This window comes from Tachypleus tridentatus, chromosome 9 (genome assembly GCF_004210375.1).
Source record: "Tachypleus tridentatus isolate NWPU-2018 chromosome 9, ASM421037v1, whole genome shotgun sequence".
Classification (NCBI taxonomy): Eukaryota; Metazoa; Arthropoda; class Merostomata; order Xiphosura; family Limulidae; genus Tachypleus; species Tachypleus tridentatus.
The window spans coordinates 67,084,548-67,104,138 of record NC_134833.1 but is presented as its reverse complement, the minus strand read 5'-3'; the positions used below and the strand labels follow the sequence as shown (position 1 = coordinate 67,104,138).

The 19,591-nt window shown below is 31.9% G+C and overlaps 2 protein-coding genes across 8 annotated transcripts in view; one reads left to right on the top strand and one right to left on the bottom strand.

Moving 5' to 3' along the window:
- Nucleotides 1-11,774, top strand: part of msk (importin-7 msk) — a 57,451-nt gene extending 45,677 nt beyond the window's left edge. For 2 of the 7 annotated variants that reach the window (XM_076454660.1, XM_076454663.1), the window contains 2 exons: nucleotides 8,798-8,914; nucleotides 9,724-11,774. In XM_076454660.1, the coding sequence (XP_076310775.1) occupies nucleotides 8,798-8,914; nucleotides 9,724-9,815 (209 nt within the window). In that variant the 3' untranslated portion in view covers nucleotides 9,816-11,774. Of the gene's footprint in view, nucleotides 1-1,714; nucleotides 1,850-8,190; nucleotides 8,256-8,797; nucleotides 8,915-9,723 lie in introns of those variants that run through there. The other 5 variants (XR_013013820.1, XR_013013819.1, XR_013013818.1 and 2 more) reach the window with 5 other exon arrangements.
- Nucleotides 11,775-12,958: 1,184 nt separating this feature from the next.
- Nucleotides 12,959-19,591, bottom strand: part of LOC143225378 (ATP-dependent DNA helicase Q1-like) — a 30,268-nt gene continuing 23,635 nt past the window's right edge. Inside the window, 5 exon segments of the mRNA XM_076454664.1 lie at nucleotides 12,959-14,728; nucleotides 15,875-16,141; nucleotides 18,300-18,335; nucleotides 18,338-18,393; nucleotides 19,163-19,301. Of these exon segments, the coding sequence (XP_076310779.1) occupies nucleotides 14,307-14,728; nucleotides 15,875-16,141; nucleotides 18,300-18,335; nucleotides 18,338-18,393; nucleotides 19,163-19,301 (920 nt within the window). The 3' untranslated portion in view covers nucleotides 12,959-14,306.

Here is a 19,591-nt window from a genome sequence, read left to right as displayed (position 1 = left end):
TTTGTTAAAGATTTTAAATTTTTTGTAAAACCCTCAACACAAACTGAGAACACAGATACGTGCACATACTAAGGTAAACTGAAATACTCCACCAGGAAGTTGGTCAATTTTTCTACTTGGTTCCTGCATGTACTGCTGTGTATAAAGGAACTGATTATTTTAGTATGAAATATTATAAACACTAGTAATGTACTCTAGCCTGAAATAGATCCTCTTGGTTTATATGATAGTTATATAAAGTAATTAAGTTGGACAGATTTTATATTTTCTCAACAACTACAGTGTATGTACAGTGGAACCCCTCTAAAGTAGCCACCTTCAGGACTGAGACAAACTGGCCTGATTATAGGGGTTGCACTGTACATAATTAGGGATTATGTAAAAAAAAGGGACTGTGATTGAATGACTGCTTTCAAGGGGTGACTGAATCTGAGGGGTGGGCCACTTAGAGGGGTTACACTGTAATACTTTCCCTTTGCTATCTTTAAATGAATGAAATTATTCAAGCATGCTAGTGGTGAATGTCTCATGTACCTATAAGTAATTTATGTCAGAATCTTTCAGCAGGAACTATGTAATCAAAGTAAAGTCTTCTAAATTACTTTTCAAAGTGAGTGTGAACTTTCATTTTATGTAGCTACAACAAGTAAGGGGCTTCTTGAAAATGAGTAAGTGTAATTTATCATTTGAACATAGATATATGAGATGTCTTAGAACTGTGCATTTGCACAAGTGCATTTAATCTGTTTTTGATTGCTAAATGAAGTTATAGAATCAGTCCATGACTATCAGTGAAAGCTATAACATAGTGTACACATTAGATTTTAACTCCTGCTGCCTAAAGAAAAAGTGCGCATTTAAAGTGTACATCTGCAGTTAATTAACTGTAGTTAAAGTAAGCCCTTCATATCCAGCATTAACAGAGTACATTGCAGTGCTGCTGTTATATTCGAGTCCCATGTCACTAACTCACAGAAGTTAGCCCATCAGTTCAGTTTTGGACACACATGCATGTCACAGGAAGTAAATTTTATTAAAGTTCTATCAAATGTGTAATGTTAATGGGGATTTTTTAAATCAGATTGTAATTTTCAGTTTAAAAGAAGTGAAACTGTAAAAACAACTGGCTTGTTACAAATAACATAAGCTAAAGATACATGGAGTAAGTAAAAAGAAATATGTCACAATATGCTTTTATTGTTAAACTTTGTTGTGTGAGATCTACAAATCCTTGAACACTAAATAAGTTATAGTTATAGTGCAGTACTTTTATTGTAGGTTAGAAATAGGTTTTCCTTGGAGAGAAAATTAAATTAATAGTCTCTTACAATGTCTGGCTTTCTACAGGGTGTTCAGAAAGTCACTGTGCACTTATATACTTATTAACAGACATGTTTTAATATAGAAAACAGGAGGTAAATATGAATGACAGTTATAAACTGTTGAAAGTGACCTCTGTTGGCATCAATACAGACCTGGATCCTTTTTATTGTTTCTAAACACTGCTCTCAATTGCTGGCTTGAAATAGACTGAATAAAATATGATTATAAAACTGCACAGTGACTTTCTGAACACCCTGTATAAGCTTTAACTTTCCCAGATTTTGCTTTAAAATCCTAAAAAAGCCCTTATTTTCTTTATATTCTATGTCATTTGAAACATCTTTAAGTCTGTTCATTAATTGTGGTTGAGGATTTTATTTACTGTTCAAAGATGTAGTACTTTCAGTCTCTCCAAAATTGTACCTTTGGTCAGCTGCAGTCATCATCCAGAGATCTGATGATTCAGAAAGTATGGTTTCACAATGTCAGCATTCTTCCAGACTTCTTTAAACTTGTTTGGTTGATGGTGAGTATGTCATGAAATCAACTATTTCTATCTTGAAGAGATATTTTTCCTCTTTTTAAATTTGACCATGAGTCAATAAATTATAGCACAGTGTGTTATCTTACCTGTAATAAGGTTTATTAATTGTTAATGACTGCTTAAAATTTGACTTGTTTGGTGAACTAATAAAGATATGCAGTTTGGTGGGGCTATGATGTTTGGACACATTGCTGATTATCAGATAGTGGATGCTTCAGAAATGTAGATACCAGATTCCTAAGTCAGAACTGCTGAATGTAACATTGGTGTGCCAGATGTGGATTAAACAGTTCAGAGCAATGTAAACAAAAAATTTTAAGGGTATGGCATTGAAAGGATTAGTACAGATTAATCCTTGAAATGTTCATGTCCACAGTTTCTGTATTGTCTAGTCTATTCCCTGTAACATTCATAATGTCCACAATTTCTGTATTTAGATCACAAACAAAGTATTGTCAAATTGTGGTTTTTGTAATCAAAACTGACTGCAAGTGGCAATCAGCTAATACTGACCTATAAACAGATTTGATATACTTCATCTATAAAAAAGGTTTTTCACATAAATAGGTTGTGCCAAATGTTGAAACCCATCCCTCAGCAAAGGATTTTAAAGAAGTATATCCTTCGTCTTAGAGGCATTTATAAAAGTTTGTCAAGTTTTCCCTGTTTATATTCGTCTTTTAACGTCATTTGACGGCAGGTCAGTAACTCCAGTTGAAAATCTGATGGAAGTTCCTTGATAATGCAGGCAAATGGATTTTGAAAGATTTTTAATGCTCTTACATTTTCATCAAGATATGAAATATGCTGTTAAAACTGTAGCTTCAGACTAGTGACAATGTGTTGAAGAAATTGGAAAGAAATGGAGAATTTGCTTCTTGGTTGTATTTTTCACAACAGGGAAAATGATTGAAGTTATTTATCACTAGCTAGGAGTGAAAGAAGGTTAATTTCTGTTAAAATTTTCACTGCAGAAAATATGTCGCATATAAGATTTAGAATCACCTTGCAATCTAAGATTGAACTCATTAAGATGTGTCTTTAAATCAGCCAAGAATGCCAATTTTCCCAACCATTCACTGTTTGCAAGAAGCTGCTGAGCATAATTTTTATCATTCAAAAGTATGTCAATCTCTATCCAAAGTTCAAACAAATCGTGAGATAACTTTACCACTATTAAGCCATCTTACAGCAGTGTGGTACAGCAAATTGCTATATTCAGCTTCTATTTTTTCCAAAAATGTTTGAAACTGGCGATGATTGAGTGCATGTGATTGGATAAAATTCACTGTTGATACAACTGGTTCTATCACACATGACAGATCTAAATGTTTTCCACAAAGTGCCTGCAGATGAATGGTGCAGTGAAACACTATTGGTTTTATACATCCCATACTTTGACAAGCTTTGTAGGCTTGTCCAACAAAACCTTTTCTTACACTACACATTTTTTCCACCATCAGTTGTAATACACTTTAGACGTTTCCAAACCAGATTGTACTTAGTCAGTGTTTTCTCCACCTCTTTGAAAATGTCTTCACCAGTAGTTCTTCCATGTATGCTGTTCACTGAAGCTAGTTCTTCTGTTGCTTCAAAGTTAGCATTAATTCCCTGAAAGAACAATAGCAAAAACAAATTCAGACACATCTGTTGATTCATCAAGAGCCAGAGAAAACCACTTGAAATCTTGTGCTTTATTGTTTAGTTGGCACAGGATGTTGTCTCCTATATCTTTGACTCTCCTAGTTACTGTTTTGCAGAAAGACTAATATTCCTGAATAAATGTATTTTTGTCTGGATGTACTTCTTCAGCTGTTGCTATCATACAAGATTTAATTCACCATCAGTAAATGGTTTTCCTTTCTTATCTAACAAGCTACTCTCAAACTAGCTTTAGTTGCAGCTTCATTGTTAGCATTTATCCTAGTGAAAAACAACTGTTGTGATAAAATACCCTGTTTCAAGGCTTCATATTTCTCATGACGTACCTTTCCTGTTAGAAGAGAATAGGTGAGATGAATTCTTTGTCTGGTAATGTCTACTTATGTTCCTTTAGCACTGCAGTAGCCTCACAGCATATTACACACAATACTTTGCTGTTTTTTCAGTTTCAAAATATTCCACCCTCCAATGTTCTTTAAAGAGTCGCTTTTACACCTTTTCTCTTGTGACATTATGAATGATGAATAACTGCAAGCATAAAGTAGATGTAAATTAGGAAAATTATTAAAGCAGTTTTGCAAAAGGTTCTTGAACTAAATTGACCACTTTAAAAACTAATGATTGAAAATGCTTCTTATCAAAAACAATAAGTTTCCTGTAGGAAATAATATATGAAATGGTCCACAACATTAAAAAAAATTGCAATCAAATAGTATTTTAAACTTACCAATACATGCAGCCAACGAAATTTTACAAGAGTACTTTGCACAGGTTATGGATGTTAAAAAAATTAAATATACTGTTTTTTTTATGGAGCAAAACCATAACACATGAAAAGTACGATGAAACTGCTGCTATAAGTCAGTCCACTGGCTAGCAACAAAATTAGTGCAGTTTTAGAAAAACCTACTCATTTACTAAAAATGTATGAACATGTCTAGTGTTGTGATATGATAACTGAGTGAATATTATGGTATAATATGAGATTGTTCCTAAATTTCTTTATTTTATTTTATTTTTATAAAACCTATGTCAGAACTCTTATTCAGCTAATAATATTGTTACTTACCTGTAAATAGTCCATGAACACATGAAAAAAGACGATATAACAGAGTTTGTTCGAGCAGTATCAACATGGACGAAATGTAGCAAACACTGAATGGGTTTAGTACTTGTTAACATGTCTGATGACACTTAGCTGCTTGTTTTGTCCTACTAGCAGCCTGGTATGCAGCTTACCACAGAAAACACTTTAGTTAGCATTTAATGGCGTAAAAATTGGTATATTCCATGTATGACATGGTATGCAGTGAAGGGTTAAAACAGTTTTAGCTATAAAACATTGATTCATTTGAGGCCACTGCAAAAAAAGACTTTTGCTCTATTTTTTGATATTGAATTTTATTGTTTGCTAACCAAAGATTGATAAGGAAGACAAAGAATTTTTATGTGCAACATCATATTAGTTTAAGTCAGCAGGACGAATTTGGCCCATGGGCTGTGGTTTGCCAACTCCTATACTATGCAGTGAAACTGGTTAAATATTCATTTGGATATTTCTACAATTGATTGTAGAGATGGCAAGTAGTGGAAATTGTTGATATAACAAGAGCAGTGGTGGTCAAATCAAAAGATGGAACTAGCTGAGTTAACAAGAATTGCTCTGGAAGGGTGCCTTCAAACAAAGAGACAGAAAATGCTCTTCATGAATATATTTCTTCAAGCATGTGTAATAGAGAAATGACCAGTTCATAGAGAACTTTTAAAGGATTTGAACTGTCTTCATGCACTCACTCAACCATGAAAAGAGGGTATAGAAAATAAGAACAATACAAAAAAATACAAGTAATGCTTGTGGTGAATAGAAGATATGTTCAGTCAATGTGGGATGTGCTAGAAAAGGTTGAGATAACACTGTAATGTACTGCATATTATAAAGGATTCAGTTAATGTATAATGTGCTAGATAAGGCTTAAATGACACTATAATGTACTGTGTATTATAAAGGACTCAATGTGCTAGAAAAGGTTGAGGTAATGCTAATGTACTGTGTATAATAAAGGATTCAGTTAATGTGCTAGATAAGGCTTAGATAACACTAATGTACTATGTATTATAAAGAATTCAGTTAATGTAGAATCTGCTAGAAAATGTTGAGATAACACTGTAGTGTACTGCATATTGTAAAGGATTGAGTTAATGTAGAATGTGCCAGCACAGGTTAAGATGACACTAATGTACTGTATATTATATAGGAATGAGTTAATGTATAATGTGCTAGATAAGACTTAGATGACACTGTAATGTACTGTAAGTTAAAAAGGATTCAGTTGATGTAGAATGCTATATAAAGCTTACATAACATAAAAATATGTTCTGTATTATAAAGGATTCAGTTAATGTGCTAGATAAGGTTGAGATAACACTATAATGTGCTGTATATTATAAAGAATTGTTAATGTAGACCAGGGGTGGGCAACGTATGACCAGCGGATAGCACAGTTGTGGCCAACTGGAGTGTAGGAATCAACTTTTTCCATCATTAATTTTTTTTATCAAATTTGGTAATCAGCAACTGCACTGCCTCATGTCATTGTTAATGTTGTGCACTTCATCTCTACCACAGACTCCACTCATATTGTAACTTTAGTTTGGTTCAGATGTTTGTTATAGTGTGTGCATTGTTTTGTATGCACTTCCAAACATATTTTTATTGTACTGCTTTCAAGTGTTTAAATATATTTTGTTTTTAATCCCATAATATGGATAAGTGGATAATTTGAAAATGAAATATTCCAGATAATGGCGAATACTCAGAAAATAAAGACAGTTTGATTGATTCTGACATTACTGTCGAAAAGAGGATGGCACGTGACTGGAAAAACATGAAATAGAATTTAATGAAAGTTGGGAATTGAAATTTGTAGTGATTGAAGCAAATAATAAGCCAGTATGTTTTATGTAACAAAGAGTTCAGGAATATTAAAGTATACAACTTTAGCAATTTTCACAACAAATTTGATAGAAAATATCATATGAAGGAAATTAGCTGTCTGAAAGCACCAATTCATGAACAAAAGGGCAGCCCAAAAATATTTTTATCATTGATAGAACTACTTATGTTAGTTAGCTATAAAGTAGCTTGGATTCTAGCTCAAAAAACTTAATTTTCTGATGCTGAACTAGTAAAAGAAATGTTGATTGTGGTCATTGAAACTCTGTTGGAGAATTATGATTGAAAAATAAAAGATATTCTTCAAAAGGTAAATAATTTGCAATTAAGTCGAACAATTGTCTGCAGAATGCTAGAGTTAGCGAAAGACGTAGAAAATCAGTTGCTTGAACAACTAAAAGACTGCATTTTTCTTTAGCACTAGATGAATCAACAGATGCTAATGACACTGCACAGTTGATATTTTGGGTTCAATATGCAACTTCAGAGCTTCAAGCAAGGGAAGAAATGTTTGGCCTTTGTGGTGTATGAGATTAAACGTGTGGGAGAAACATCTTTGAAAAATTTCTTGAAATATCAAAAAAAATTCAATGTGGATTTTAAAAAACTGGTTTCTGTCACAACAAACGGTGCTCCCACCACGACTGGAGATACTTACCCTGCAAAGTGTAGAACACATAAAAGATAAACAAAGATGTTCTCTCAGAGAGATGTGGCTCACTATCTTGATAAATGAGAGCCTTTCAAATTTAAAGATAGCAATTTAAAAATTATATTCCATGTTTGGATCTGCATGGGTAAGTGAGTCAACATATTCCACACCAGATTTTCTCAAATCTAGATACAGATCTTGGCTTACTGACATAAATTGAGGCAGAACTAAAGGTGCTCATTGAGCATAGATATTAAGCCAAATTTCATGAAACTTGATGAAAACCCCCATTAATTTTCACATTGAAGGTTAGTTGAAATGCAATTATTTTCATTAAACTAACTTTTTTTTTTAGTAGATGTGGCCACTATGAAAAATAAGTTGCCCACCCCTGATGTGGAATGTGCTAGAAAAGGTTGAGATAACACTATAATATACTGTATTATAAAGGATTCAGTTAATGTATAATGTGCAAGGTAAGGCTTAGATGACACACAAACATCTAAGGAAAGCTTTAGGATGATCAAGAAGAAATAGAAAAAACAAGATGATAAAAGTAATTAATTGTGGAGGAAAAGAAAATGAATTGGAAAAAAAATTGCAAGCAAGAAAGATAAAATTAGGTAAAACCAATAAGTTGTTGTCCCATAAGCCTAAACAACTGATTGAAAGTTTTCAGAAGCAAATGGTTGCCTGACCGCAACTATAAAAAAATTTGAATAATTAGTGGTTGAAGCTTGTCAAATAGTGAGTGAAGGAATCAACTACTAGGCTGGAGAAATGTACAAATTTTGGTGAAATTAGAAAGTTGGGTTCTCCAGAAAAGTGACACAGAATAGTGATAAATGAACCCAGAAATACGTTGTACAATGTAATTGAGAAATTAGAAGTATAGAAGTGAAATTACCAAAGAAAACTTGAATAATTCAATAAAGCGAGTGGTATTTTGAGATGTAATTAACATAATAGGAAGTGAAATATGAGTACAAGTTTTCATTTTTCATTGTTTCAGTTATAAAGTAATGACTAGTAGTAAGTAAATATATTTGTTTTCAGAAATATGTCATACTTGCTGAATTGTTGTGTTGGTCTTCATGATGACTGCTCAGTTCACCAAAGGGGTAATTTTATAAACATAATTCTTAGTTCATTAAGTAGGTAAGTAATATTTGTATCTAATTTATTATCAAATGTTACACTGACATCTAATACTGTTCCTAGTATTGTGGTTTAAAATTATTTTAAAAACATTCCCTCTAAAAGTTTCCATGATAAATTCCCAATTTCTCTGTGATGGTAGCTAGAAAGATTGTCATATAGTGTTTAATACAGAATAAAAAACAACTTAGATACTAAATATGTAGTTGCATATATTTAATAGTCTCTGTATTAATTGTTAATCCTATATATTCCAAAACATGTGCTTAATATTGAAATTCTGTGGGTATAATTGTTTTGCATGCAAATGTTTTTATCAAAATTGTAACTATAAAGCTTTATTCAAAACATTTTGGTAACTTCTGACATAAGGTTAAAGGTGAACAAGTTTGTATTTGTGAACTAGTTTTAAAGGACTGTTTGTCTATAGAAATTTCAACTGTGAAATATGAAACATTTTGATTCTCTAATGCATTTGATCAGTATATTTATATGTTGTCTCCAGATATAAAGCATGGAGACCCCCAGTGGTATGCCACACTGACGGCCAATCTCACAGCTGAACAACAGAAAGCTGTACAAGAGGTGTTTATTCTAGCAGATCAGAGGAGAGCAGCAGCAGGTACAGTATTATGGGAAATATGTATGTGTACACTGGTTGAATATAGGGTTTTTATTGTTTTGTATCAAGGTTTCTCAAACCCGTTTTTCTGACATCATGAATTAAATATTTTTACCCATGCTACGCTGATGAAAGAAATCCTTTTTGTGTAAAAATTTCAGTGAAGTTTTATTTCTTGCCTTGTTTGCAGTATCTTCTGGTAGATCAGTGTTAAGTTTACAGATTTGCAATACTTAAATCTGTGGTTTGATTCCTTGCAGTGGACAGAATGTTGATAGCGTAACGTGTATCCTATTTACAGTGATGCCCAGATATTTCCATTGTAAACAAGAATGTATTCTTTAGGTAATGTAATAACAGCAAGAAAAAATTACCTTTACGACTCAGCTGAGAGAGTGTTATGTACTATCTCTGAAGACGAAGCAAAGATGATAGGTCACTTAAATAAAAGTCCTCTTGTCTGGAGAGTAAAGGTTGTTTTTTCTAATTTTGTTATCAGTATGTTCGAATAACTCCAGTACACACACTACAAGCTAACTGTTGTTAGTTAGAGGTAGTGATTCATTTCAAATAAATCATTTCATGAACTTTTGTTTTTAATGTCTTAAAGTACTAGAACAAAACTTAAACTGAGATAAATGTCTGATTTTGAACCTGTAGTGTAAGTGGTACTTGTTTCTTAATTTCATTGATTTAAGTTTGTAAGTCAAAAGCAAAATGATTACACATGTACATTGTTATGGAAACAACTAGTGTAAATTGTACAGTGAATTCTGCATTTTATATTCATGGCTTTTTGTTTCTTCCAGAATCCAAACGGATTGAAAAGAGTGGAGGTTATGTATTTCAGAATCAGACGGTCCCAACATCATTTAATTTTGGTGGTACACCCCTCTCTTAAACATCATTAGAATTTAGTTTATTAAAGCAAATCTAGACAACTTTACCGAAACCTTCAAAAGAAAACTCTTTATACTTGTACCGTTTCTTTTTGAGCCAGTCAAACCTTGAAAAGATCTCATGGTAATATATATGGGGAAAAAAAAACTACCACCAACTAACCAACTTCATTGGTTTATTAATGTGTGGATCAACAGTAAGATTGTTAGTGAACCATTATTTTTAGAAATAATTTTACCTACCTTGGTCTGTTGTTTTTGTCTTAAAGATTGTTTCATTGTCATTTTGTAATGGTTAATTTTTCAGTGAATATCTAATGCCATTGTCTGTATGTTATTAACTAAGATATTTAGGAATGGGTAGAATTTAAACTTGTTACCTTGATGATGCAATTGTCATACAAGAGGTATTTGCAAGTGATGGGTATTGTCATTCATTATTGACTATTGGAAATGCCCATGTCTGAGGCTGATGGTTTAAAAAACTCATTAAAGAAGTTTCTTATCTGAGTAGGGTACTGTTTAGCAAAAGGCAGCTTCTAAGTAATATGAAAAGCAATTTTTCGGAAATCTACAATGATAGTGAGCTCTGTTTTAAAACTTCTACATTGTGTATCATGTTTAAGGCAATTATATTTAACACTTAAAAATAAATTTGATATTGTATGTATGGTTAACCAGTTTTAAAAGTAATCTTTACAGGAATAAGAAAAGTTACTTTGTGACACAATTAAAACCCATTTGTTGCTATATCCAACATCAGCTCATAAGAAACAAATGTGTTATGGGAACCTGAAATGTTTGTTTACTGTTAGTTTATTGAGAGAAGATAATTTTATTTAACATTATGTGTGAAGTCCCTAATTGTATTAACATTTTGCAAAACAAATACTATAAGTGACAATCATGTGATCTACATGATGAAATCTGTTAGACATCTCTGGTTAAAAACGTTTTGCAAAAGAGATAGGTTTTTACTTATTCAGTTTATTAATATATTTGTCATAACAGAACATAAAAAGTTGCAATGGAAGTATTGATACCCAGAACTTGTGATTCTTTTAGTATACTTTGAAATTCATATCTGGAGAGTTGTTTTGTGGTGATACCTGGTGCTAAAAAGGTTGTTCTAACTAAAATGCTTGGGTATAATTAAAGTAAGATGTAGAAAATGACAGGTTTTCTGAAAATAGTCTGTTTTGGCTTGTTATGAGCCTAGATATCATAACAACATAAGCACCACAGCAGATGCTGTAATAGTACAAACATTACTGGCAAAGCAGATTAGTGAGTGATGTATAGTTAAGGAAGCATATAGTTATAAAAGATTGAGGTAGACCAAACAATGTTACTAGAAAATTGACTTCCAAATATGATTTTCAGCATGTTTATCAAAGCAAGCTAATTAGTATGCAGTTTGTATTTGAGATATCAGAAACTGATAAATTATTTTGTTTCATTTTAATGTTAGGCCTTCAATACCTGTTTACTGTGGTAGTTATTCTGTATTTTTGTAAATGCTTTTCTCCATTTGTCTTTATTCTTAGCTTTCTAGAAAAGGCCTTAACCAGCCTGCAACAGCCTTTTCTCTCTTGAAAAACAAGTCAGTTTTCTTGTTGATAGTAACTTTCTTCCCACTGCATTATTTTTTGAAACCTTGTTTAAAACAACAGACTAATGATTAGGTAACTATCTTAAAACATTTAAGGATTGAGATATCTCAATCTAAGATTAATATGTATTTAAAACTACATTTGTAAAAAAAAAATTTTTTTAACTAAAAAATTTCTAAACTATAATTGGGAATCTACCATTACCAAAGTTTTCATGTTTAGAGTACTTGTATTATTGGTTGCAATGAAGTGCCTGCTGGACTTTAAAAATTTCAGACATTTGAAATGGTTGAGTTATATGTTTCACTGTAATAATGTTTCTTAACAGTAAAATGAATACAAACTGTATGTGTGATTTGTCTTCCTGTAAGTAATCCATAAAATATCCCAAGTTTATAAAGTAATACAGCCACAGCTTCCAGTTTTTCTGTAGATGAACATTCTAGTGATACTGTACATAGAGAAGTCATCAGATAACAAGTAATTAATTAAAGTCTGTCATTGGGTGGTTATAAAGTTTGAACAAAAATATTTAATATGAAATGGAAATACATAGGTATATACACATAAAGCATTTAATTACTTATGTATCACTTAAAGGGTTTTTATAATGTTCTTGTGGTTACAGTTCCAAATCTAGAATAAGGAGTAGAAACAGATAATTAATGAACATCTTACAACTATGATTTTTCATTATTTTCAACTAGAGCGTAATTGATTCAATGATAATGTCAGTTCTGTTTTCGTGGAACATTTTAAATCTTTTATCTCTTCTATTTAAAAAGTAGTTTATTAGACAAAGAAAGAATTAACCATCTACTCAATATTTAGCTTCATGCTGGTGATAAGGCCTATGATAACAGATAGAACTGGCATGTATTGTGGCCCTTAGAGGAAAAAGACTGGAATGTGCAAGTCAGTGATAACTTTTGTTGGGTACTGGAGTTTCACTGTACTAGACTGTTGGATTTGCCAAACCATAGTCCACGTACTGTTGGCCACAAATCCTTGTCTATTTGTGTCTGCAACTATTTCCACCATACAAATTGTCAGATTGTAATTTTGTATCAATACAATCAACTGGCTTCCTTGGAGTTTGTGCAGTTTAGAATTTCATCTGCTGGAAATGGCAGACCAATGCTATATCAACCTTTCATTCTGAACTGGCTGGAAGATCTAATTTCTGGGGAACTTGCTACCACTTGAAACTTTGATTTAGTGTACCAGTTTATGAATAATAAACAAAATCCTGCATTAATGTGGTCACTGTCAATATGCCTGATTAAATTTTTTCTTTTGTAAAATATAAAAACAGCTATAGCTGTTTTTCAACTACTCCAATTCTTTCCTGATTTCAGGGATGCAGGTGTAGGCCTAAACATTTAAGGCGTAATCAAGTGTTTATTACAATTTTCCTAATCTCTAGCTTTGAACCACATAACAAACATGCCACTAGCCAGCTAAAAATACTACACAAAATAATAAACATAACTGAGACATCTGTGTCTAGAAATTGAAAATGCAAACAAACCATGTATTAAACAATTTACTACCAAAATTCATGCACAGCTACAACAATAAAATATTGTTCTATCCAGTTATTTTGGAAACGTTTACATATCTATTGTGACTGTTTTACTTCTCTTCATATCTACTGTATTGTTAATATCTACTATGTTTTACTTCTCTTTAATTCTGCTATATTGTTAACAATATCTGTTGTCTATTTTATTCCAATCTTGTCCTATGCTGGGACAGCAGCGAGTTTACAGACTTATGATGCTAAATTCAATCGTTTAATTCCTCTTGTTGGCTTTGTTATAAGACAAACTCCATCCTCTGTTATTCTAAGGAAATATTGCATTTTCTTCAGGCTTATTACTTTGAAAATGCAAATTAAGACAAACCCTGCAATAACCTAATTGTATATAAACTATAAAGACAGAAATTTATGTAAATGATACTGGAATAAATGTAGATTTTTTGGTGATGAAAAGAGTAGAAAGCACAATAATTCATTAAAGTTGTAATTACACAGTGCAACTTAGATTGAAAACTATGCTGGAACACAGGTTCAACACACAAGGTACATATTTATTAAAAGTTATGATTTATGGAAAGAAACTTGTACTTAACCAGCACTGTAGCTTTCATTGGCATAATATACAGAAAGGAGAGGTGCCTCAATCTTTTTGAAGGACTAATAAATAATAACTTTTCAATCTATACCACAAATTAATACATTCTTAGTATAATTTAATTAAACAATACAGTTGTTTATGAAACTAATTCTTAAACATATTACAAGAGGTACTTAACTAAAGATGGTTCTTGTTATTACTGTTTTTAATATACAATATTTCTGGTGTATGTGCTGCTGGAAGTGAGCACTAATTAGAGTTGTTCACCTACTTTTAAAATCCTATACATGATACTTTAATTATAAAAAACACACTAGAATATGTGTAGAACATGTACCTGCCATCAGTCAGTGGTTCTGTGTGAGTAATCACTACCGATCACATTCCTGGACAACTTTATGAAGAAAAACATGTACAAGTTTCTGTCCTTATCAGTGATTCTCATATTATAGAAAACTTTAGGCATATACAAACGAACCAGTACATGCAGCAAAAATTTGTTTTGTAAGTTCAAACAGGTGTTACTTCTCAACTTACTGAGATTGTTGTTTTTCTTTGCCTATTAAAGAATGATAAGTAAACCATTGACTTCACTTGCTGTAGGAATTGTTAACTCAGAAGCTTAAAGCATGAACTATTAAAACCTGCAGCTCATTAAACAAACTTTTAACTACAGCTTACAGTATATTTAAGGTAGTGTGTAATCTCGTTAGTGGACGTTACAACCGAATCTATCTTATTATGAAGTGTCAGAATCATTTATAGTCATGACATCACCTTCACAGTCAAGAGCATGTGATAATAAAGATTCTGTTTTTGTCATCAGCAATGAACTGCTAAGACTAGTTTGTAAAATTTTATCTTCTTTCCCACTGGCATCATTTACTTGATGTGTTTCTCTTGTTTTTAATTTCTTATGATTTATGACTTCTGTACTTCTCTTCTTTCTTTTTGGCTCATGAGAACTTTTTAAAATATGCTGGTCTCTAAAGATGTCAGGGTGGTCCTTCAGTTGTCTTGGTTTTGACATCTTCCTGTTAGAAGGTCCACAGTCTCCTGCATCTTTCTCAACTTTATGTACAAAATAATCATGACCTTTTCTTGTTGGTAAACAAAAATAAATCGAATGGTCACTATTATTACAAATGGCAGCTTTTGGCCCTGAAAGAGAATGAATGAAGACATGCATTAAATATTTACATTTTTACATCTGTGTCTTACTTTCTGTTATTGTCACTAGAAATTAGTAGATACCCAATAAACAACAAAAAATCATAGTTTACATCATTGAATTTTTCACAAAACTATTTGGCAGTTACCTGCGTAAGTCAACTTGGACACAGTACATGATAGACTAGACAGAAGGAAGCTAGACAGTATTACCCATCAGCTCTTTACCACCAAATAGCAAGGTTGACTCTCACATTATAATACTCCCATGATTGAAAAAGACAGATTGCATGTTGAGCCAGACCAAATAATAAGTGACTGTTTTGTCATTCTAATTTTATTACAATATTAAGTCATGATATTTTTTACCACAACAAGAAGTTAAGTTTAATAAGAATTTTCATGTTTGATGAAGTTCACAAATTTTCAATTTGTTCTTTAAAACAGTATTAGTTAACCTGTTAACTAATATAAACACAGTAACTGTACATACTGAAATATACATAAAGGGCAATTGAAAACCTTATCTTGATAACAACTCACAGACTGTTTTGGTTTTTATCACTTCAAGAACTTTATACACTGAAATCAACTTGTAACACTTTTAAGCCTCAACCAGTACTATTAAGATAATCTAAGAAGGTACACTTCACAGTGGAACAATACAATAAGTAATTCGTAATGCAAATCAGTGAAGTAAACCTTCTTACAAACATTATTATAAAGCTAATGAGCTTAAAGAAACCGTGCTACTTGGTTGAGCCTCTCTTTTACTAATAATAATGTCTGCTTTCACATTAACAATTCAATACTGTAATAATAAATACACATTTGAGTCTTGTTACACTCATTATATGATAGATTAACATTATGAACATACAGTTTCATATTTCTATGCACGAAAGAAGACTGGACAGTATGTAGTCTTGGATAAAACATTGCATATATTAGTGAAAGGTCTTAGCTTCAAAATCTAGTCCTGGAATTGATTTTCACTTACTTGCTTTTTTGATTGTAATGAAATTGTTTTTCTACCTTAAAAATATTAAATACTTAATTACAAAAATAGTCTTTTGAGGATTTCATTTTCAGGATATAAATATTAAATCCATTATTTCTATACAGTTAATAACATACCCTTGTTAATATAGCTGATGGTTGTAAATGGATTAAAATGGAATTCCTCTTTCAAATACCCTTCTATAAGCAAGAAGACAAGAATAAGCTCACAGTTATCACGCTGGTGAGCCGTTGCTTTGAGATGTGGAGGGCGAAGTTTTGGAGGCCCCTTCTTTTGCCAAATTTCAATCAGTTTATTAGCAGTAAGCCTTTCTTTCATTTGAGATGCATGATCAATGATCGTGTAGAGCACCTTACAATCACGTGTTAGTTCTAGCCTTGCTCCTATTTAAAAATAAAAAATAAATAACTAACACTAGAAAACTAGAATTACACTAGCAAACGCCAATTGTTTATTCTGAATAACTTAAATCTCATAAAAGTATACATCTGTTTCTACTTAAATTATATTGCCCTTTGAATCATGTTTCAATTAATATTCTCACCATAAAATTTGTAAATCAACTGTTACCCTATCAAATTGCTCAATGCATGGGCTACTCCACAAGCTGATTCTGAGTGTACCTTGTAAAGAATTCTTATCATTATTTTATCTTATCTAACCTAAAACGTTTAATTTCTAAAATTTTAGTTACTTTAATAACATTAAATAAACAATACAGATGTAAAATAACAAATGAAGTACTCACCAATTGAATTGTTGGTGACACTTAATCCTACTTTTTTATACCAATGGTACTACTGCACTAAATATTTTTTCTTTAATCAAATAATGCACCAAAGAACACAGAATAATAACATGCAAAAACCAAACACTGTCCCATAATTATTGTAATTTGTCTGGCAACAAGAGCCTTTGAAAATTTAGCTTAGCTTGTTGATGCTTTTCCCATAAAGTTTTAACTGGTAGCAAAATAGACAATCCTCTGTACAGAAAACAACATGGTATGTCATATAATGTTAAAACCTTGGCTTTCTGCTGATTATAAAAAATATATATTATTAAGATGCAGAATACTATTAGCACTTTGTGAAAGATGGGGTGTGAGAGGTAGGTGTGCAAAGAGAGATCTGATTTTATATTTGATGGATCTATAACTAAATAAAATCGACAATAAAAATTATGCGTTGTCTGAGCAATGAAGACATTATTGTGAGTAATTTCATTAAATTTTGTATTTTATAGAGTGGTAGTAAATAAATTGGAAAAGAGAGGATAACTTGATTGCACGTGTAACAATTCCCACACTAAGGAAAATTGAGGTTCTTATAAAATTAAGAACTCAAAACTTGGATTATCAGCTACATTTATTTATATACCATGATAAGATAGTGTTTAAGCAATTTTGAATGTAACCATGTATAACCCCTGACACATACAAAATGATGCCCATTCTGAAAAGAGTTAACACATCCATTTTTTACATTATCCTTAGTATTATTAATATTTTCTTTCTTCAATGTCTAGAAATAATCTCTGATTTTCAGAATGCATGTTTTAAAAGGTATGGGAAGTAGAAAAGGTAAATATACTATATTTCTATTTTTCTACATTATTAAAAGTTTTAGTTACTTTGAAGAAAATAAAAAATTGATGAATTATTTAAATGTTCATGAGGAATTACAGTTTATACTGATTTTCTTGCAGATAAATATAAAAATATGCATGTAATAATCAACTTGTAAAGCTTCCGGTATACTTAGTATCTGAAATACTGAGTACAACAAATACCAAAGGTTCTGGACTTAATAACAAAAAACTTGTGAAATAACAATATTTACAACATACATGAAACTGGTCCAAGTCAGTTGGTGGCAGAAAATAGTGGCTCACCTTCCTCCACTGCCTTACCAAGGAGTGGATCTCTGCAACTCTCTCAGTTAGAGAAAAAGTGAAACAGAAGTAAACAGGTTGACCCTGAGCACCCTCTGACATCTCGTACAAGTGCAACAACTGAAACAAATCTGCAAGTCCCTCATTGGACTTTTCCATCACAAAAAGTTGTACATCCATAACATAACTAGTAATTTCCATCATATAACACAGATGAAAAGAAACTAACATAAACTTATCATGGTTTCTTAAAGGCATGTTTTTGCAGAGTCTACTCTGTGCCTTCAAAACGCTCTCACAAAAGGTTTTGATTGCTCAAGTTTACATGAAGCCTGGAGTTAGAGACTGAGATAGACTGGAAATATATTTTCATTACAAACTCACAAAATAATAGAGGAGTTAAAGATGTTGGTTTTAAAATTACTGAGCATTTATTCAAAACTCAAGTGGCATAAAAACTCTTCTACTTGATAACTAATAAACATTTTATCATTGTTGTTTGTTTTTATCAAACCCCATCATAAAGTAATCCTAAAACTCCTACAGTTTTTCTGTTGCATAATTTTTTACTCTTTTCCTAGTAGTAATGGTGATATATATATATTATATTACTAGTAACACAATGTTAGAAACATTTCTAGACTTTACCTGCTCTATCCATTTCACAGTTATCACACATATTTGACAGTGACTCTTGTCCCACTCTTCTCCAAAATGATGAGCTATCAGGGTTCGTCTACACCTGAAGAGAGTTTCACGTGATAAACACGAAGGAAAGACTTCATAATCACAACCATTTTGAAGATTAGAGAATTTATCTTTTATTTAATTAAACAAACTGTGAAAATTAAGACATTACACAATATGTTAGATTTACTATCTTAGCAAACTGTGGCAATTAGAACAAGGTTTAGTTGACACACAACACATGGCAATTTGAACAAGGTTCAGGTGACACAAGAAACATGGCAATTAGAACAAGGTTCAGGTGACACAAGAAACATGGCTATTAGAACAAGGTTCAGGTGACACAAGAAACATGGCTATTAGAACAAGGTTCAGGTGACACAAGAAACATGGCTATTAGAACAAGGTTCAGGTGTCACAAGAAACATGGCTATTAGAACAAGGTTCAGGTGTCACAAGAAACATGGCTATTAGAACAAGGTTCAGGTGTCACAAGAAACATGGCTATTAGAACAAGGTTCAGGTGTCACAAGAAACATGGCTATTAGAACAAGGTTCAGGTGTCACAAGAAACATGGCTATTAGAACAAGTTTCAGGTGTCACAAGAAACATGGCTATTAGAACAAGGTTCAGGTGTCACAAGAAACATGGCTATTAGAACAAGGTTCAGGTGACACAAGAAACATGGAAATTCCAACAGGCATAAACACTGAAATACATTCATAATATCTTCCATGGAAAGTAACATTACAACATACAATATTACCAAGAGTCCTTTTTTTAGAAACAATCTTTTTTAACATAATGCATATTTGGAACCTACCTCTGGACTTCCAAACAGTAAGCTACCATAGCATACAGATTTTCTAATCCAGTACGTTCAGTGAACACCATAGTGCTTTGTCGAAATATGTCAGCAGCTCTGAAGAGTAAGATGCAATAGGCAGGAGTATCATCACGTCCTTCAGACAGAACAACAATCCCACATTTAACTTTTTAAAATAGTAACACACATATATATATATATATAATCTGACTTTTTACAGTTGACACATTTGTAGAAATTTCATTTTCTCTTTATTTCCATTAGAAACATGCTGGTTATGCAAATTACAATTCAAAATCTCATAAAAAATAGGAAAATGAGTAGAAAAGGTGAACAATTCTTGATGATGAGAAACCTACTTGAAATAAAAATGCATCTCAGAACAGCTGGTGTGGGTATTAACACTTTTATTGATGTTAACCTAAA